The 21,871-nt window shown below is 47.0% G+C and overlaps 1 protein-coding gene across 4 annotated transcripts in view; it reads left to right on the top strand.

Annotated features, from left to right (window-relative positions):
• The window catches only part of Ctif (cap binding complex dependent translation initiation factor), a 269,043-nt gene that overhangs the window by 211,764 nt on the left and 35,408 nt on the right, over positions 1–21,871 (top strand). For all 4 annotated transcript variants that reach the window (XM_071602778.1, XM_071602776.1, XM_071602777.1 and 1 more), the window contains one exon: positions 16,527–16,682. In XM_071602778.1, the coding sequence (XP_071458879.1) occupies positions 16,527–16,682 (156 nt within the window). The remainder of the gene's footprint in view (positions 1–16,526; positions 16,683–21,871) is intronic.

Here is a 21,871-nt window from a genome sequence, read left to right as displayed (position 1 = left end):
AAGGGTCATCGGCCCCATTTTGCAGATGAGCAGACTAAGCCCAGTGAGGCCCCTTGGCCCTGGCCTTGAAGCTCCCGCCAAGGGCTCTCCTGGGCTCCCCACCTCAGAGCTCCCACTTCTCTCGGGTTATGCCGACCCCACGTTGGTGAGGAATCTGTCCTTTCTCCCGTCTACCTCGATACAGGTGGACACCTGAATGGTCAGCCCCCCACTTCCCCAAGGAGCCAGGGTCGTCTTGTGTTGTGTCCTCCCTGATGTTTTACTGAGACCAAGCTCAGATCTAGCAGGGAAGGTACCCACCAGTACAGGGACCCGAAGGCCACCTCCCCTGTACCCTGGCACAGCCACTGCCCTGGAGCCTCCCTTTCACTTATTCACTGAGCAGATGCACGGGGAGGGCCAGCGAGGTCTTGGTGGGCGAGTGAACAGACACAGGCCTCCACCCTCCTGGGCTGGCAGCCCGCGCGGGAGCCGCAGTCCCCAAGCACAAAGAGCCACCAGTGTGTGACTTCAGTCGGACTGTGCTGTGTGTCGTGTGGGACAGCAAATGAGATGGATGCAGTGATGGCCAGTGACCAGAGCTGAGGACAGCCTCGAGAAGGCCAGGGCTGGGGAGGAGAAGCCACCAGGCCAAGGCTGGCCAGGGAGCCAGCTCTCAGGGCCAGAGGAGTGTCCCCGCCCTGTAATGGAAGCTTCAGGGTCACACGTGGAGTCTTCTTGCCCGGCTCTTCCAGTGTTTCACAGTTAGTTCAGCCATCCCTAGGCGTCCACTCAAATCAATTGAACAGGAGGCCCAAATGGCCCCTGTACACCCAGCTGTGCTCTCTGCCAGGTCCATGGGAAAGGCAGAGAGGAATGAGACACCCGAGAGGCCTGTCATCCAGCCCAGGAAATAAAATATGCATGCACAACGGGGCTGGGTGTCAGCTGCCCTGGAGGTCTGCCCCCCACACCACCTCTGGTCAGCCCGCCCTTGTCCTGCCCCCTGAGTCACCTGTGTCAATCGCCACCCACCCTTTTCCCTCTGCTCTGCAGAGACACCTTCCTCCAGCCTGAACTGAGGTCCCAGCAAACCCTCAGCAGGGAAGGGGACATTAACCAGCTGTCACTTCCTACGTGGCAGGATGGCCTCTGTGTCCCTGGGCACCGACTTAGGAAGGCCGGGGAGGCAGGGGGAACAAAGGGTCGCTGAGTGCCTTCCTGGGCAGGCGATTGGGATTCTTATTGTGCTGGTGCCATTACCCTTTCTTAGATGGGGTCTGGGAGACTAGGATCTTGGGCCTTGCCTAGGGCCAGGGGCTACACGAGAGTGAACAGAGGGTCCCTTCTAGGTATGTCGGGCTTTCAAGCCCATCATGCCCGGTTGGACACACCAGGGTCTTCATGCATTTTTAGCAGCACTTATTTTTTCCAAACTCAGTCTCAGGTGTGTCCCCAGCCACGGCCTCTGCCTGGGATCTGCGAGCTCCAATCTGCCCACCTCACCCGTCCCCACAGGGGGGTCCTTGGGAACCACACAAGGAGCCCATGTGCTCTTCACAGACGAGCACACAGCTCACAGAGATGGCCTGAGCGCCTTCTGCAGGGCCCCACGTCTGCCAGGCTGCACAGAGCAGACGTCCCAAGTCTGGCTGCTCAGGACCAAACAGAAGGGCCTGTCGCAACAGAGGTGCTGCTCAGGTGAAGCTGGTGCCAACAGCACCCGTCCATGTCTTTGCAGAAAATGACAGGCCCCACCCTTGCTTCTGCACCTCTGTCTCCATATGGTGTCCAGAGACAGGTCACAAAGGGCGTCCCCAGTTCCCAGATGCACTTGCTTACCCTCCCCAAGCCCACTGGACTTTGTGTCTTCCTCCTCTTTCCTGGCTTCCCCCCACTGTTCCTCTGTGTCCCTCACCCATGCCTGTTCCTTAACGGCCACCCAGGAAACATTTGGGGACAGGGCTTGGAAAAAGATCCACACACCCCACTGCAGCTTCCTCAAGGGATAACGCCCTGTAAAATGTTAAAGCGACTTTTTAAAATTTTGTATTTGTTTGAATTAGTTATACATGAAGTAGAATGCATTTATGCACTTTGATGTACCATACATAGATGGGATATAATTTCTCATTTTTCTGGGAGTGCATGTTGCAGAATCATATTGGTCATGCAGTCACATATGTACATACAGTAATAATGTCTGTTTCATTTTACTATCTCTCCTATCCCCACATCCCCTCCCCTCTCCTCCCATCACTTCCCTCTACCTAATCTAAGGTAATGCTATTCTTCCTTAGTGCCCCCTGCCTTATTGTGAAGTAGCATCTGCATATTGGTTTTGTGGGATTGGCTTATTTCGCTTAGCATGATATTCTCCAACTCCAACCATTTACTGGCAAATGCCCTAATTTCACTCTTCTTTAAAGCTGAGTAATATTCCACTGAGTATATATACCACATTTTCTTTATCCATTCATCTATTGAGAGACACCTAGATTGGTTTCATAGTCTAGCTATTGTGAATTGAACTGCTATAAACATTGATGTGGCTGTGTCCCTGTAGTATGCTGATTTTAAGTCCTTTGGGTATAGACCGAGGACTGGGATAGCTGGGTCAAATGGAGGTTACATTCCCAGTTTTCTAAGGAATCTCCATACTGCTTTCCATAGTGGTTGCACCAATTTGCAGTCCCACCAGCAGTGTATGAGCATGCCTTTTCCCTCCATCTTACTGCTTTTGGTGTTGATTCATTCTTATTTTTCTAGGGCTTTGAGATGTAGTGTTAGGTCACCTATTTGTTGACTTTTCATTCTCTTAATAAATCACTCAATTCAATAAACTTTCCTCTTAATACTGCCTTCATAGTATCCCAGAGATTTTGATATGTTGTATCAGTGTTCTCATTTACCTCTAAGAATTTTTTTATTCCATCCTTGATTTCTTCTACTATCCATTCATCATTCAATTGTGTATTATATAATCTCCATTTGTTACAGTAGCTTCTATTTTTTATTTTATCATTGATTTCTAATTTCATTCCATTGTGATCTGATAGAATGCAAGGTATTATCTCTGTTTTTTGTTTGTTTTTGTTTTTTGTTTTTTTTGTTTTTGTTTTTGTTTTTGTATTTACTAAGAGCTGCTTTGTGGCATAAGATGTGGTCTGTTTTAAAGAAGGAGTCTTGTGCTGCTGGGAAGAAAGTGTATTTGCTCATTGATGGATGAAATATTCTATATATGTCTGTTGTCTAAATTATTGATTGTGTTATTTAGTTCTATAGTTTCCTTATTTAGTTTTTGTTTGGAAGATGTATCCAGTAATGAGAGAGGTGTGTTAAAGTCACCCAGTATTATAGTATTGTGGTCTATTTGACTCTTCAAATTGAAAAGAGTTTGTTTGATGAACATATAGATGCTCCATTGTTTGGGGCATAAATATTTATAATTGTTATGTCCTGCTTATATATACTTCCCCTAAGAAGTATGAAATGTCCTTCTTTGTCTCTTCTGATTAACTTTGGTTTGAAGTCTACTTTATCTGAGATGAGAATGGAAACCCCTGCTTGTTTACGTAATCCATATGAGTGATGAGTTTTTTCCCATCTTTTTACCTTCAGCCTGTGGATGTCTTTGCCCATGAGGTGAGTTTCTTGAAGACAGCATATTGTTGGGTCTTGTTTTTAATCCAATCTGCCAGTCTATGTCTTTTAAAAGAATATTTAGGGGCTGTGTATGTGGCTCAGTGGCAGAGTGCTTGCCTAGCATGCAGGAGGCACTGGGTTCGATCCTCAGCACTACATAGAAATAAAATAAAGACATCATGTCCACCTAAACTTAAAAAACTAATTATTAAAAAAAGAATATTTATTTAGTTGTAGATGAACACACAGGATCTATTTAGTTTCATGTGGTGCTAAGGATTGAACCCAGTGCCTCACACATAGGAGGCAAGCGCTGTACCACCGAGTTAAAGCCCCAGCCCCAATATATGTCTTTTGATTGATGAGTTTAGGCCATTAACATTCAAGGTTATGATTGAGATATGATTTGTATTCCCTGTCATTTTGATTTATTTCTGGTTTTTGATTTGTCTTGGTTTCTCATTTGTTTGACTGTCCCTTTAGTGTAGATCCTCCCTTTGCTGGTTTTCACTTTTTTTTTTTTAACTTCATCCTCATGGAGTATTTGTTGAGAATGTTCTATAGTGTAGGCTTTACAGTTGTGAATTCTTTTAATTTGTGTTTACCATGGAAGGTTTTAATTTCATCTTCAAATCTGAAACTTAATTTTGCTGGATATAAAATTCTTGGTTGACATCTATTTTCTTTCAGAGCTTGAAATATATTATTTCAGGACCTCCTAGCTTTGGGGGTCTGCGTTGAGAAATCTGTTGAGATCCAAATTGGTTTTCCCCCATACGTAATTTGATTTTTTTTTCTCTCAGAGCCTTTAAGATTTTATCTTTATTCTCTGTGTTAGTCATTCCCATTATAATGTGTCTTGGTGTGGGTCTGCTGTAATTTTGTACATTTGGGGTCCTGTAAGCCTCTTGTGTTTGATTTTCCACTCCATTCTTCAGGTTTCTGCTATTATATCATCGAAAAGATTGTGCATTCCTTTGGTTTGTATCTCTGCTCCTTCATCTATTGGGATAACTCTTAAATTTGGGCTTTTCATGTTATCCCATAATTCTTGGATGTTCTGTTCATGGATTCTTACCATCTTCTCTGCATGGTCAACTCTACTTTCAAGATCATATATTTTGTCTTCACTGGCTGAGGTTCTGTCTTCCAAGTGGTCTAGTCTGTTGATGATGTTTTCTATTGAATTTATAATTTGGTTTACTGATTCTTTCATTTCAAGGATTTCTGCTTGGTTTTTTATTTGTTTGTTTGACGATCTCTCACTCTTTATTGAAGTGGTCTTTCACTTCCTATATTTTTTCTTTGATTTTTACTCCTTATACTATCCTTTACTTCGCATATCAGCTTAACTATGTACAATCTGAACTCCTCCTTGGACATTTCTTCGAATGTGTTATCAGTGGCTTCTGTTGTTGAAGCATCTTGGTTTGTTTGGGGCGCTTTAGTCCCTTGTTTTTTCATGTTGTTAGTGTGTTTTCCCATCCAGAAGTAGGGATCTAAGGCAGGATAAATTCTACCCTGTAGATGCCTAGTGTCCCTGAAGGCTTCCAGTTCTCTGTCTTTACTGGTGAGACCACTATGAACAGCACCCAGGGTACACAATATATAGCCTTGAACCTAATAGCTCCCACTAAGGCGTCTACTGCTTTCTCGCATTAAATCAAAAGGATGAGTCCAATAGCGACTTAGAGTACAAACTATAGAGGCTCTTGTGGTGGTAAACCCGCTGGCATCCAGGCCCTGGCTGATGTCCCCAAATGGGTGCAGCCACATGCAACCAAACCTGGAGTCTCCCTGAAGCAGTGCTCTAGACCGTGGTAGCCGCAGTAGTGGTGGTGGTGGTTGGCATCAGGCAGGGGGTCAGCAGGGGCAGCGGCTGTAACGGCAGCTATGGGGCAGCATCCCCAGGGATCTCCAGGGGTGAGCAGCAGTGTCGGCCTCAGGTGCACCCAGGGCAGCGGTTTCTTCTGTGGCAGCAGCACCCAGAAAGAAGACCTCCAGGCGACCTCAGGCTGGCAGCAGCAATAACGTAGAGGTGCAGGCGGCAGTTGATTGACAGGAGACTTCTGGTTCAGCAGCAGCGACCACAGAGGTAGCCTCGGAATTCACATCTGAGGTAACGGAGTCTGTGCCCAGAGAAGAGACCTCCGGGCACAGCAGCAGTATCTGCGGCAGCTTAATGTGACTTTTGAACGCTTCATCTGTGGCAAAAGTCAAAGTCATGGGTGGATTGGGGCTTCAGGCTGACTCATTCTGGAATCTCCACCATAGGCTGATTCTTTTCGTGAGCATTTCAAGGGGTTTTCTCAAATTCTATAAATAGTTTAATAACACCTGCATAATCACCTATTTTAACTCCAGCCCTCCGAATGATCTCAGCAGTGATCAGGCTGCTCGTTGAATGTTAGGATTTCCAAAACCCATCAGTTTCCAGTGGCTTCCGGAGCGTGGCCTGTGGGCCCATCCCAGAGCAGTGAGATCCCACACAGCATGTCCGCATCGTGTCCTCTTAGTTGAACCTGGTCCAGGTAGATCTCTGCAGGCGGTCTCCAGGAAGCTCCAAAAAGCTGTGTCAGTAGATTCTGGCCCCAGCTCCCAATTCCTCACACAGGACAGGACATTTGCGTGCGGTGTACTTCCGTTTCTCACTTTGCAGAGCAGGCCCTAGTAACTCTTTTCTATTAAGGGAGGGTTTCACAATCTGTATCATCATCCCATTGCCTCATTGGCCCTGGGTACCCGTTGGATGGTCTCTTTCCATCTTACAGATGGGGCACAGGCACCGAATGCCATCGGCTAGACTCCCTGCCTTTATTTTGCAATTGGTTTCCTCAGATGAGGCCAAAGTGGGCACCCCCGCCCCGCCCTGTCTCCGTAGAGAGCCGTGCATCATGGCTAACACCTGCCTGTACTGGGTCAAGCCCTGGTGACCTACTTCCATGCCCTCAGCCACTCTCCTGGCAATATGGCAGTCAGGCAGGGAGGAATTCTCATTCTACAGAGAAACAGCATCCCAGCTCTCTCTTCAGGATGGAGGTGAATGGCGATCCTGTCTATGTGGGGGGTCTTTTCAAACAGGACACCTTCTGAGGGGTACAGAGAACACCAGAGGCAGAATCAGAAACCTGGGTTCAAGTCCATCCACCTCGGGAGGTGGTGAGACCAAAGTAGCTCATCCTTCAGGGAGATGCCATGGGGTAGAGCCGGTAAAGTACAGGAAGGTGTCACGTGGGTGCACACTCATGCCAGGTGGGCCGCAGGTGAGACCAGGCTGTGAAGCGCCTGATTCCTGAGGCCTGCTCAGGTGCATGGACTTCAGCCCCTAGCCCCTGAACTGGTGAGCTGCACCTGTGTCTTCCCTGAGCCCGAGTCCAGGGACACTTTGCTGTGAGGACTTCCTGTTCATCCCCTGGTCTTCCCCATCTGTCAGACCCTCCAGCCCCTCCCTTCCTGCCCAGCTGAAGGAAAACTTCCAGCCCCTTCTGAGGGTTTCTCAAGGCCACAGCCGCAGCAGGTGCCGGCTCCCCTTGCCTGAGAATGAGGCTTCACGCCTGCGGAAGTGTGAGACAGAGTTCCCACTGAATCAGCCTGATTTCTCAGCTTCTCCCACTGTACCCCAGCACTGCTCCCCGCCCCCTCCCGCAGAGCAGCAGGCTGAGCCTACCTGACCTGATTTTGCCAACAGAAATATTCTGGGTTCTCACAGCCTAAAAAGCTTGGGGAAATGTCTCCGGAATGATCTAGACTCAACTGGAAGTGGCTGACGGCTGTTCCCAGCCAGTGTGTGCCCTTGGCCTAAAGCTAGGTGCCAGGATGAAAGCATCCCCAAGCCCAGTGTCCCGAACCACCAGTCACAGAGACTGTCTTTAGCAGTAGTTTTTATTATCATTAATTGTTAAAAGATAGGCTTGAGAGCACGCTTTTCATGCCTATTGGTTAGATTCAAGAGTATTGTTCTACTGTGACTTCTGGGTGGGACAGAAAGGACAGCAGGGACACCAGCACATAGGGAATTTGGCAGGAAGCTCAGGAGAGTTTGGGGCATGACAGCCACCTCTGGTCCCAGGCAGGGTCTGTGTTCACCCTTGGGCGGAGGTGACTCTGTCTTCCGTCTAGGGATCTACAGAACTCACTGCCTCCGTTCACAACGGTCCCATGACCCAGGCCTGGCCAATCAGAGAGCCCCATCTCCACAGGGATTGGTCTGAGGGATGGTCACAGGAGGAGCAGGGCCAGTCACAACCCTTCCCTGAGATTTGAGGAGAGAACCTCTGTCTTCCTTTTGGCCTGTGAGCCATGTTGAGAGCCTGGACTGCTGACAGCCCCCTTTTCCATGGCAAAGGGAGACCCTGCCTGCGGCAGGAGAGAAAGTGGTGAACTTATGGATAAGTCCAACCCCAGAGAGGCAGAGGTAGAGGCATCCTGTGGCCCCCGGAGCTGGCTCTGTGGCCTCCCCCTAAGCCAGTTCAGTCCCCGGGTGCCTGAGCTAGATTGAGAAGGTTCCGTCAGAGGCAGCAGAGAATCCTGCGTCCAGAGGCAGAGCAGAGAGAAGCACTGGAGTGACCAGGAATTGGCATCATGTGATGAGCATCTGGGTCATGGACCAGGGACACTTAGGGAAAGATCCAAACCTACAGTGAGAAAAGACGTACCCAAACCCAGGCAGTGGCCCAGGGTCCAGCAGACCTCAGAACTTGAGGCAGGCAACCAGTCCTGGGGCAGAGGACCGTGCTCACCGGGTCCTATGGGGCATCTCTCCCAGACAGGATGGGCAGACATAGAAGATGACTGCCGGTCAGATCCAGAGCTGAGGCATGGTGGGTCCCAGGGCCAGGCCTTAGCCCAGCAGGCTGAAGCAAGACTGTCAGCTACCACCAGAAGGTGGCTGTGATGGCCAGCTATGAGTGCAGCCCAGGGACATGTCTGCCAGGAGGGCGCAGCCAGGTCTGGGGCAGGCTTTGGTGGGCAGAGTGACTCAGGAGACAACTCAGAAGGTCTCCCTGCCACTTGTTAAACACCTACTACCTACTGTGTGCCAGTACATTGCACGTGTGACTCACTGAAACCAAGGAGGTCTCCCTGACCCGGTCACTCAGAGGCCACGACGTGGGCAGTCCTTCCTTAGTGCTGCTCCGAGTGGGTGTGTGAGAGGCGGGCCTGAGGAGCCCTGCCAGAGACAGGGTGCTGGCCGGAGTGCCCTTCCCCCTCCTCCACCCCTGATCCCCCCACCACGGAAGCGCTGCCTCTCCCCAGCTCTGCCCACTCCAGGCTCAGGAGTCCTCGTCACCTTATGCAGGAACCTGGAACCCGTCATGGAAGAGGAGCCTATTACTGAACCCCTTAGTTTTCTTTTGGTCCCAAGTCACAGACACCAACTTGAGGTGGCTTAACATCCCTGAATCCTTTCTCTTAAGGATTCAGAGGTGTTTCATGGGGCCCCAGAGTCCCAAGAAAATCCAGGAAAGGGAACATTCAGGATCCTCTCTGGGCCAGGAGTGACCTGCTGTGTAAAAATGTCCCCAGGTCCCACACTCCTGAGCAGCTCTAGGCTTGGGAATCCCCCTGCCTGAATCACTGCGGTGCCAACCTGTGCCAAGAAAGGACCACAGTGGCTACTTTGAGAAGGAGGCTCTTCCCTGGGACCCCCCAAATGATGATGACTTGGGTGGGGCAAGTAGCAGGCCCTGTGCTGGGTGAAGGGGACAGAGTGAGGAGGCCTTATGGAGGAGGCGCAGGGGAGCCTGCATTTGGGTCTCCAAGCATCTCAGAGCAGGACAGTCTGACTGACGGGGAGATCGGGGCTGGAGAGAAACAAGATCCAAGTCACAGGTGATTTCATGGCCTTACTTGAAGCAACCCTGAAAAGGGTTCAAAACAAAACAAAACAAAAAAACCCTGGGAAGTGAAATGAGAAGTCACAAATAAGAGGAAAGAAGAATTGGGCAAGCTTACTCACCGCCTGTGCTCAAGTTTTAGATTTATAAAGAAGGGCAGCTGCCTGGGCTTTAGAGAAGAGAAGTCTGGTCCCTCACCTCCATCCAGGCCCCACACATTCCCTGAGCACCTGTCATGTGCCAGGTCCCATTCTAGGGACACGGCAATGGATACAAGGTCCACACCCCTGGGATGTCCCTTCACAGGTCATCCACAAACACTGACCCCCAATAGCAGGTGATAAGGGTTAGGAGGGAAAGGAGAGCAGGAGCCGCTCTTATAATGAGGTGGTCCGGGGACCTCCCGAGGAGCCACACGGGATCAGACTCTGAAGGAGGGAAAGGTTTGAGCCACGTAAGGGGTGGGGGGAAGCATCCTTGATTTGGAAATTGCTTTCCTCTTCCTAATATAAATAATTCTATCACATCCTCCTTTTAAGCCCCGCAACCCGTTACCTGGGAGAATGGCCGGGATCCACTGCTGGGGAGCTGCCCCCGGCTCCCCCACTGCCCACCTCTCCCACGCTGCATCCCAACTTTTCAAGGCAAAGGAAGCCTCCTGCCCCCACCACCCCCTCCTCAGAGGGCAGCAGCAGCCGCCTCTCCCGACAGGAGCATGCCAAAGTCAAGTTTGGACGGGCAGGTCTCCCTCCGTCATTTGTTTTAAAAGAGGGAGAGGAGAGCAATGGTGTACCCGCGGGGATGGGGTCTGCCTGCCCACTTCAGGGAGTGCAAAAATACACTGTGGTCCTCGTGCCTCGGCCCCTCCCTCCTCTGCAGCAGCATCCATCTCCCTGCCGTGGCCGCCGGCTGCCCGCTGCCCGCAGGGGCTGGGCAGGGGATGTTTTCCCCCTCTGCCTGTACACAGCTGTTTTTGGCTTGGCCACAGGACTCCTCTACGCCAGAGTCCATGTGGTTATCCAGGGCGGGAAGAATTTCCCAGAATGCCTTGAGAAACCTGAGACACTGAATGGCTTTCAGGGCTTATTGATGTGGCCGGTGCAGGAAATAGCAGTACGTCAATAAATAGTTTTAGGCAGGAAACAGGGCTTAAATGGTAGCCTTAAAGTTTGGGGAAAGGCAGTAAGGGATACTGGGAGGGAGCCTGCCAGTCAGATGAGAACCGACAGCCAAATACCAGACTTTGAAATGGCTGCCACTGGTCTGAGGCCCTGCTGCTTTTGGATGCAAAAGGCTGGGGTCGGGGGCGGAGCAGGAGACCCAGGAATGGCGAGTTTCAGTTGGCAGAAAGGGACTCCTCGTTCAGAGGGAAAGCTGGCGATCTCTAGCTCCTGCATCAAGAGGAGGCACGCAGGCTGGGTTGGTGATCTCCAGGCTAGGCCCATTCACACCCGTCTCCCCACCTTTCTGGTGCAAATCACTGCTAGCTGCCAGATGGTCCCAAAAGGTCCATGTCCTCCTCAAAGAAAGGGAGGAAAGAGGTCACCATCGTCAGTAACTGGTTTTTTTTTTTTTTTCTGATAATAAAAAGAAATGGGTTACAGAAAGAGAAATGCAGAAAATAATAAAAAGTAAAAAAATAGGACCTGGGGTTGTGGCTCAGTGGTAGAGTGCTTGCCTTGCATGTGTGAGGCACTGAGTTCAATCCTCAGCACCACATAAAAATAAATAAAGGTATTGTGCCCCTCTACAACTAAAAAAGAAATTTTAAGTAAAAAATAAAGATCATACTCTGATGAATAAATAAAAAATAAAGATCATTCATAATTCCGCTATTAAGAAACAACTACTATTAAAAACACTTTAAATATTTCTCATTTTTAAAAAATCTTAATCATGAATGAGATGGTAGAGTACATGCAGTTTTGGGGTTGCTCTTTTCATTAAGCATTATGTAAACATTTTCTCATCCTTTTATAAACTTGTCATAAGCATGATTTTCAGTGAATCCATGGATCATCGTTTACTTAGCCATCCCCCTGGTCTTGAAGCTTAGGTTATTGAATTTTTAATGTGCATTAAGCTTATTTTTTTCTGTGACTTTTAATTGTTTCTTTATGATAATCACCCAAAGGTGCAACTATCAGGTCAAACCATAATAAACTCTTTGTTTTCTCTAATGAACTTCTGATCTTCTCCTCCCTTGTTGTGGGTTAGCATCCGCATATCAGAGAAAACATTTAGCCTTTGGTTCTTTGGAATTGGCTTGTTTCGCTTAGCATGACATTCTCCATTTCCATCCATTTACCAGCAAATGCCATAATTTCATTCTTCTTTATGGCTGAGTAATATTCCATTGTGTATATATTACCACATTTTGTTTATCCATTCATTTGTTGTAGAGCACCTGGGTTTGTTCGATAGCTTGGCTCTTGCGAATTGAGCTGCTATAAACATTGAAATGGCTGTGTCTCTGTAGTATGCTGATTTTAAGTCCTCTGGGTATAGACTGAGGAGTGGGATAACTAAGTTAAATGTTGGTTCCATTCCAAGTTTTCTAAGGAATCTCCATACTGCTTTCCAGGGTGATTGCACCAGTTTGCAGTCCTGCCAGCAATGTATAAATGAACCTCTTTCCCCACATCCTTGCCAACATTTAATGTTATTTGTATTCTTGATAATTGCCATTCTGACTGGAGTGAGATGGAATCTCAGTGTAGTTTTATTTGTATTTCTCTAATTGCTAGAGACGTTGAACACTTTTTCATATATTTGTTGGCCATTTGTATTTCTTCTTCTGTGAAGTGCTTGGAGAACCACCATCTTTACAAAGCTTATCACTGGGAATATTATGTGTTTCTTTACTTGTTCAAACCATCACTCAAAAGCTTCAGCTTAGTCTTTGCAGTTTTCTTCATGGAGGAATTTCACTATCTTGTTGCTTTTACAGATAAGCTTTTGTACATTAAAATGAGGCACTGGTCAATGTGGCTATGAAGAAAGCTGTTGATTTTGTATATCAATTTTTATGTAAATATTCTTTTAATTACTAACTTCTGATTAATTTTCATCTTTATTAGAGGGTTTTCCTGGATTTTTCATACATATAATCTATTTTTTTTCTTTCTTTTTTTTTGGTACCAGGGATTGAACCCAGGGACACTTAACCACTAAGCCACATCCTCAGCCCTTTTTACATTTTATTTAGAGACAGGGTCTCACGGAGTTTCTTAGGGCCTTATTAAGTTGCTGAGGCTGGCTTTGAACTCTCCATCCTCCTGCCTCAGCCTCCTGAGCCACTGGGCCTGGCTAATCTAATAATTTTATTTCCTCTGTTCCAAGGATCATTGAGAGTCATTAGTCATTGTTGCTGTTTCTTAATCAGATCTATTGATGTGATGTATTACTTTATAGATTTCCTGATACTAAATCATTCTTGTCTTCCTAGGATAAAAATCTACTTGGTTATATTGGATTCATTTCCTAGTATTTTACTTGAGACCTTGACGTCTATTCACATTAGAGGGATTAGCCTATAGGCATCCTTGTTCACAATCTACTGTCAGGAGTTTGGGTCAGAGGGACCTGGTTGGAAAGTGTATCTTTTCCTGATTCTGAGTCTGTTTCCAAAGGAGAGCAGTTATCTAATTCTTTGAAAGTTTGAATGAATTTACCTATAAAAGTCATATATTTAAAGACTTTAAAAAGGTAATTATTTCATAACTTTTCATTTTATGATTTTTTTCATCTATTCTGGATTTTTCCTTTTTAAAGTAAAATTTGATGATCTTTATTTTTCTGAAAAATCACCCATTCCATTATTTTTTTTTCAAAATCAACAGAATCATATGCATTTTTCACATCTTATTTTACTTCTATTGCTTCTTAATTTTATATATAGCTTCCTTTCTCTAATTAATTAATTTCCAGCTTTATCTGGGTTATGTCCTTTTCTGTATTTCCCTAGCTGTTGTTTTATTTGTTTGGCTGGGTTTTTGTTTTGTTTTGTTTGTTGAATTTTTTTCCCTGGTACTGGGGTTAAGCCCAGGGATACTCCACCACTGAGCTACGTCTCCAGCCCTTTTGAATTTTTTTTTTTTTTTTTTAAGTTTTGAGACAGGGTCTCACCAAATTGCCCAGGCTGGCCTCCAACTCAGGATCCTCCCTCCTCAACCTCCCAAGACACTGACATTCTAGGTGTGCGCCACTGGCTCAGCAGTTTTTTAACTTTTTGAGTTGCATGTTTGGAGTAACACTGTCAGACAGACAAATAGTGGGATCAACATGTGTTATTTGAAATTTAATAATACATTTTATTTAACCCAGTACACCCCAAATTTCAATGAGTTCTAAGCCTTTTTAAGATATGAGACATTTTATGTTCTTATTTTTATATAAATCTCTGAAAAACCCTGCCTATTTTACATTTACAGAACGTGTCAGTTTGGTTACCCACATTATAAGCACCCAATAATCATACATATCTAGATTTTATCATATTGGAAAACAGAGGTCTAAGTGATACATTTTTTTCCTTTATTTAATAGCCAAAAATAGTTAAAACTATAAATTGACCCCTTATCATAACTTTGGCCACATCCTACCAGTTTTTATGGCTCTTTGTTTCCTAAATAATCTATTGAATATTTGATTATTTCTTATTCCATCTTTATTTAAGAGGATACCTTTTAAATACATAAGTAATCGGTGTGGTTTTTTTTTTAAGTTGTTGCTAATTCTTGGTCCCAGTGTCTAACCCATACAATTTCTATGTTTTGAAAATTATAGTGGAATCACAGTTCACTATAAGGTTGCTTTAATTTAGACTTATTAATTCTATTATTTAAATAATTCTACTATTTAAATCATCTTGCCCATTTCACCAATAATAGAATGTTAGTGGTTTCATTTCCCAGTACAATTTTTTCCTTTATTTATTTTTCTTTTCTCTCTTCTCTCTTTCATTTTCTGTTTTCAGTTCTACTAACAATCTACTAGTGTTTGAACATTTTTTTAAAATGTACTTTAACTTATATTTCTATGATTATCACACTTAGGCTTCATTTATTTTTCATCCCCTTCTCACAAATATTTACCAGTTGTCAGTAATGTTGGATTATTAAATCACTACTACTATGAAAATATTATTTATTTTTAAAATTAAGTATCAGCCAGGCATAATCACTTGAGCCCAGGAGCTTGAGACCCACCTGGGAAGCAGAGTAAGGCCCTGTTTCCAAAATTAATAATGAGGATGGGGGCTAGGGATGTGGCTCAAGCGGTAGCTGCGCTCACCTGGCATGCGTGCGGCCCTGGGTTCGATCCTTAGCACCACATACAAATAAAATAAAGATGCTGTGTCCACCGAAAACTAAAAAAGAAAACAATAAATATTTTTAAAAAATAATAATGAGGATGTGAGGACGATCTGGCTTTTATACCTGTCACCCCATTGATCTCCAGGGTTGGTACCCCATCGCTAGGTAGATGTCTTGCTCCTTCAACATTCCATGTGTGTCCCTCCTGAAGCTGTGTGCTCGGTGGAAGAGGACGACCTTCCGCAATAGAGGAGGACTTTTCTTTGACCAAGGGCATCCCAGTAGCTGTGCTTTCCTGCTAAAACCTCCAAACAATCTGGGTCCAAAACTAATAATGAAGTTTAAAAAAAAAAAAAAAAAAAAGTTTGTTAAAATAAAAAATCTTCTCTTACAAAGATTATGTCTAGTTTTTTATTCACTCTATAACCAAAATAGTTACTTTTTTTTTTTTTTTTTTTGTACCAGGGATTGAACCCAGGGGAACTTAACCACTGAGCCACATCCCCAGCTCTTTTTCACATTTTAAATGAGCATCTCACTGAGTTGCTTATGGCCTCACTAAGTTGCTGAGGCTGATTCTGTCTTGCAATCCTCTTGCCTCAGCCTCTCTGGCCACTGGGATTACAGGCATGTACCTCTGCACCCAGCTATAATTACTAATTTTGACTGAACTTCATGCATCTACCTGATTTGTTTCGATTTTCTCTTCCCATTCCTCTGTACTATGATTTCCTCAGACTTGAGTCATAAATTTTGTTGGCTGGAACATGCATTCAAGTAAGATAAAAGTTTCAACCAACTTTATCGTTCCAATCCTCATTGTGTAGCTGGGTAGGGTTAGCTTACACTCACACTGTTATGCAACCAAACTCCAAGATTTTTTCATCTTGCAAAACTGAAACTCTGTACCCATTAAATGACTCCCCCTGCCTCCAACCCTAGGCATTCTTTCTGTTCTGAGTTGGACTACTCTAGATACTTGTTCCTGTCAGAATCCTAGCCTCTTTGAAGGCTCTGCTTTCCAGTTGAGAGTAGTAACTCCTGCCTCTGAACTCCAAAGTCCCTTTACTGGAACCCTTGATGGCTTTTAATACCATCTCTCTTGTATCATAGTTAACAGGGAACCTGCCTTAGCCTAGCCCCTAGGCCAGCCCCTGGCAGGTAGCACAGTAATACTCTAAGGAGGGAGAATGAGTGAGTGAATGAATGCATGCTTCAGTTTTCCTACTGTCTTCTAGACCCTTTGCAGGAGGGGCTGTACTTGTGTTTCTAGCCAGCGGCCAGGGCTAAAAATGGGCCTGGGTAACCAGTTGCTGGCCCTGTTGGCAGGGGCGTGTTATCGTTACCCTCCCTGGTGGGAGACAGTGTAGCCACAGGGAGTTGAAAGAGGGAGGGGAGCAGTCCAAGAAGGGTGTCATCCCGATCCCATCCCCCCTCCTCAGTCTTGGGGTCACGAAGGCAAGACTTAAGGGCCTCTGGGAAGGAGGGTGGTGACCTGCAGCATGCCTGGGCAATATTGGGAAAAGATGAATCTGTGCCCCAACACAGCGACACCTGGAGAAGAGGTGTAGAAGCTACCAGTCAAGGTGGTCCCGCTGCCCCAGAGAGTCCACAGGTCACCCACCCCATCCTCATTTAAGACATGGGGTTTGCCTGCTGCCCAGGACTGGCTCTTGGATAGCAGGTTCTGTGGCACAGCGGGTTGTGCCCGGGCCCCTCGCTGACACAGTCTTTTGTGCCCCCACAGAAGGACTTCACAGTGCGCGAGGAGCTGCAGCAACAGGACGTGGAGCGCTGGCTCGGCTTCATCACCTTCCTGTGCGAGGTGTTCGGCACCATGCGCAGCAGCACAGGCGAGCCCTTCCGCGTGCTGGTGTGCCCCATCTACACGTGCCTCAGGGAGGTAAGAGCCATAGGCCCCGCCTCCGCCGGGCCACGCCCCGACAGGCCACGCCCCCAGGCCCCACCCCTGGCTGGCAGCGCCCGGGCCACGCCCCCGGCTCGCAGAAATGGCAGCTCTGGCAAGAAGCGCTAGAAAGCTGCAGGGTTGCATAGCTTATAAATGCTTTGGTAAGGAGAGACAGACGTCATTCCCCATGCCTCTACATCGAAAGCCAGGTTTTCGTTTATTAGGTTTACCTAAAGAATTACTTTAACTCAGACTTCACACTGGCCACAGAGAGGAGGCCTAGGGTATTATTTCAATGAATTTTCTATAAAGAACATATTTGCTTCTACATTTCATCTGAAAAAGGAATAAATAAGAATAACCAGGGCTGGGAGTGTGACTGAGCAGTAGAGTGCTTGCCTAGCATATGCAAGGCCCTGGGTTGGGTCCCTAGGAAAGGAAAAAACAAATATATATATATATATATATATATATATATATATATATATATATATAAATTTTGAAGAAGCAAGAACTTCATGGGGCACTTGTCCTACAGAGTATTATAACACATTTTATAAGGTAATTCTGACCGTTCTCAGGATAAATTTGAAAGGGGACAAAAGTGGAAGCTTGAAGCCCAATTGGGATTGCTTGGGACCCGTTTGTATCAACAGGGTGAGGTTGGGGGCTATGAATACAGCCCTGAGAAAGAGGAGGGAGAGGGGTGTTTGAGTCCTAGTTGTATTTTTGAGTTAGAGCCAACAGGACATGCTATTGGAGATGGAGAAAGACACTAACAAGTTCTCTATTTACCCACCTGGTGGCAACATTTTCAGGAAGAGCAAATGCTGGAAGAGAAACAGTATGGGGATGAGAACCAGGACTCAGTTTCGGGACATTGTATTTGGGTCTCCTGTTGAGCACCCTTGGGGAGCTGTCCAAGGTTGATGGACAGAAGGGTTTGAAGCTTTGGAAGGGGTCACAGGGAGATAGGGGGTTCACTCGGGTTAAGTGTCCATGTGCACCTGGTGCTGGAGATGGATGGAGTCACTCAGAAAGAGGGTCTAGATGGGGAGAGGGGCGGGGTCAGTAGAGGGGGCGAAGGAGGAATGGCCAGGGCGGTAGGAGGCAAACCAGGAGGGTGAGGTGTCAAGAAGAGTCCAGAAGAGTCCATGAGAACCATCACAGCGGCCCTCTGACGGGAGGTTCTGCAAGTCCCTTACTTCTGGAATGCTGTCCCCTCCCACCCTAGCAGCCCTCTGCTACCACCAGGATACTGGGAGGCACAGGTTCTAGAGAGCCAAAGGACCAACACAGAGAAGTGTCCTGGCTTTGGCCACAAGGAGGTCATGGGGACCTGGGTGTCAGTGGAGGAGAGGATGGGTGCATGGTGAGCCCTTCTGGAAGTCCGCGCAGGGCCGCGCCGGGGGCGGGGGCGGGGGGGGGGGGGGCAGCAGGGAAAGGGCTCTGGTTGGCTGAAGGGGAGGGGTGGAGTCCAGGGACATGTTTGTGTTTTTGAATGGAAGAAGATAACAGAGCAATTCGAGCAGAGGCAGAGTTGTGTTTATGGTGTTTTCGGAGCATCTGTTTATAGGACCATAGAGTGCTCATTCCAGCCTAAAACAGAGCGTGCAGGTCCCTCTGGGACACTTGATAAGCCAGCAAGCCTCTGCCACTGTACAGGAAGAACCCTGTTTCTTCACAAATGTTCTTGAATTCAGACTTGTTTCCCAAGTCCCACCGTCGACCTCTCCGGGCTAGTTCATGGTCAAGGGCCTTGGCCCAGCAAGCAGCACCCACAGGGCTGGCAGCTTTGCCTTCCGTGTCCCTTTGGGTTGAGTTGAGGCAGGGAACTTCCTGGATGGCCTCTGGGGTCCTCCCATCCTTGCCTGCATTGCCCTGTGCCTCTGGCAAGCCACCTCAAGACAGGGACAGTGCTGTTCTAGGGCAGTGACCTGAATTGCCCCGTCAGGTTTCTTCTGTGTGATCTTAACACACCCCACCCCCATTCCGTGTCGTTGTCACCTGCTCCCTCAGCAGGAAGCAGGGCAGGGCTGTAGCTGAGCACTGGCCTGGCTACCGGGACACTTTTCACACCATCTGAGGTAGTGCAAACTTTCTGGCATGAGGTGCCAAAGGTATCAGGAGACCTACACAGACAAGAACAGAGAGCCCTTCCAAATGCACATTTGTTTAATGGATTAAACTTTTGGGGCATAGTTTGAAAAACAGAGACCCAGATCATGCTCATGGCAAACTTGAAGAGTAAATAAATCATTCATGCCATTCACCATTTTGTAAAAGAAGAAAACAGAGCCCCAAGGTAGAGCAGGCTCCCTGAGTCAGGCTACCCGGAGGTTCAAATCCGAGCTCTGCGGTTTTTTAACTGTGCCATCCTGGGGGAGAGTTTACCTGCTCTGAGCTTTCCTCATCTGCATAGAGGCTCATTCTGCTTTTTCTGCAAGGGTTTGGGGAAGAGGGGTTAGCATGGAGAGGGAGCACTAGGCCAAGTCGCTGGGCACGGAAGGAAGAACCTAGAGGCCTTATTCTGGGGCCTTCAGCTCTCAGAGAGCAGGGCTCCTCCCGGCTGATGGGGCTCAGGGACCGAGCAAATGCCTAAGCTTAAAGAGAACGTGGGCTGAGGGCCTTGACCATGGACAAGGCCAAACCATGCTAGGGCTGCCTGGAGTTCTTGAACTCCCACTCCACGACTCAGCTTCCCCAGAATGGGGCCTTAAGAAAAGGTGAGGATAGGGCTGGGCGCATTGGCACACACCTGTAATTCCAGCAATTCGGAAAGCTAAAGCAGGAGGATTGCAAGTTCGAGGCCAGCCTCACAACTTAGCAAGACCCTTTCTCAAAGTAAAAAGGGCTGGGTGTGAGGCTCAGTGGTAGAGCTCTTGCCTACTGTTTGCAAAAGCCTGGGTTCAATCCCAGTACTTAAAAAAAAAAAAAAATGAGAACATTAGGAGGTGTCCTAGGGATCTTGACAATCCCTTTGGAGAACCTGAGACCTCTCTCAGCTCCTTGGAGTCCCTGGCTTAGAGTCAGTTTTACCAAGCTTATGCCCATGCCTGACCACAGGCTCTGAGCAGGCTGAGGCCGCTCGGGGTGTTTCCATAGCCAAAGGCCCTGTTGCAGGCCCCCCTTGTGCTGGGGAAGCTTGGGCTTTCCCCTGGCGCCATGGAGAGATCTGACCCCAAATCTGCAGCACCCACTCTGCCTACCTAACTCCCAGAATCACCCCCGCCCATATTCCTAGCTGCCCACTGGACCACCCCATGTCTTGCCTAACCTTGGGCTCCTCCAACAAGGTGGGAGAACTGCACCCCAAAGCCCCTGTGCCCAGTGCAGGCCCTCCCGTGCGCCCAGACCCACCCTTCCTGCCTCCATGCAGCACACAGGTCCCTGAACTCCTCTAATTGCCCTTTGTCATGGACATGGGCCACAGCTCCAGTCCCTGCTTCTCCCCACCCCATGGCCTCTGTTCTTTCCCACTGTCCCTGAGTCACACCCAGGGCACCATCTCCAAGAGAAGGGTCTCCTAGAGCAAGCCTAGGGGACAGAAAATGTCCTTGTGACCTGCCCCAGTCACCTTTGTCCCTGGGCCTGGAGCCAGGCCATGTGCTCAGCCCCCAGGCCTGTCGGCTTGGATGACACCAGCCCTCAGAGTCCCTGCCCCAAGACAAGTCCCCTGGGCACTTCTTCCCCACCCTGACTTGGTCAATTATCTGCTCAAGCCTGAAACCTTGGAGTCATCTCTGCATCTGTCTTCCTGGCCCTGACACTTCCTGCTGGGCCCAGCCAAAGTCACCTCTTCTGTGGTGCTCCCCTGGCCCAGCCCACAGGACAGCTCCCAGGCAGCTCCCTCGTGGGGAACCCACCCCATCCTTGCCACGTCCTTGGAACATTGGCTGATGGTTCCATCTAATTGTGATAACAGCGCCTCTCGCCCTGTGGAAAGCACAGTCCAAAGCTTGTGCACCAACCCGCAGATTATCACCCCCATTTTCCAAAGGAAAACAGAGAGATCAGGCAACTTGCTAAGAGCCACACAGCAAGTTTGTGTTTGAGCCTCTTATGTGACCTATGGTTTGTGAATATCTTCTCCATAGACTGTCTCTCACTCTGGTGATGAGTCTCTTTTGCTGTGCAGAGGTTTTTTAGTTTGACATAAGCCTATTTGTCTGTTTTCCTTTTGTTAACTGTACTTTTGAGATCCTATCCCCAAATCATTGCCAAAACAATGTCAAGAAGCTTGGTCTCTATGTTTTGAAGTAACTGTATAGCGGGAAGTCTTACATTTAAGTCTTTATAATTTAAGTCTTTATAATAAAGTTCAAGCTGATGTTTGCATGTGGTGTGAGATAAGGGTCCAGTTCATCTGTGTGTGACATTCAGTTTTCCCAGCACCACTTATTGAAGAGACTGTCTTTTCCCCATGGTGTATTCTTGGCACCCTTGTTGAAAAACAGTTGACTATAAATGTGTGGATGTATTTCTGGGCCCTCTTTGCTATACCATAAAATTTATGTCTGTTTCCATGCCAATGCTATACTGGTTAGACTACTATAGCTTTGTAATGTATTTTGAAGTTAGAAAAGGCGACGCTTCCATCTTTGTTCTTCTCCCAACACTGCTTTGGCTCTTTGGAGTCTTTTATGGTTCTAGAATTTTAGAATATTTTAGTCTTTCCATAAAAATATGTTGTTGGAATTCTTATAAGGATCCCATTAAATCTGTAGATCACTTTGGGTTTGTGGACGTTCTCATGATATCTCAGAATGTTCCTAATTAATTGAAGATCTGGAACAAGACAAGGGTATTCAACATAGTCTGGAAGTCCTAGCCATAGGAATTAGGGAACAAGAAGAAGGGAAAGGTACCCAAATCATTAAGGAAGAACCAAAATTGTCTCCGACTGCAGGCAACAATGATCTTATATCTAAAAAACTGTTAAAGACTCCCTTCAAAAAACTATTGCAATGAATAAATTCAATAAAGTCACAGGATACAAAATTAAATACCAAAATCAGTTACATTTCTATGTACTAACAACGAACTATCCCACAGGGAAATAAAGAACACAATCCATTTACAATAGCTTCAAAAAGAATAAACTACTTAGGAATGAACTTAACTTAGGAAGTAAAAGACACAGAAAACCACAGAACATTGATGGAAGAAATTACAAAAGACAC

This window comes from Marmota flaviventris, chromosome 16, assembly GCF_047511675.1.
Source record: "Marmota flaviventris isolate mMarFla1 chromosome 16, mMarFla1.hap1, whole genome shotgun sequence".
In the NCBI taxonomy this organism is placed as follows: domain Eukaryota; kingdom Metazoa; phylum Chordata; class Mammalia; order Rodentia; family Sciuridae; genus Marmota; species Marmota flaviventris.
This window is presented reverse-complemented; position numbering and strand designations above follow the sequence as displayed.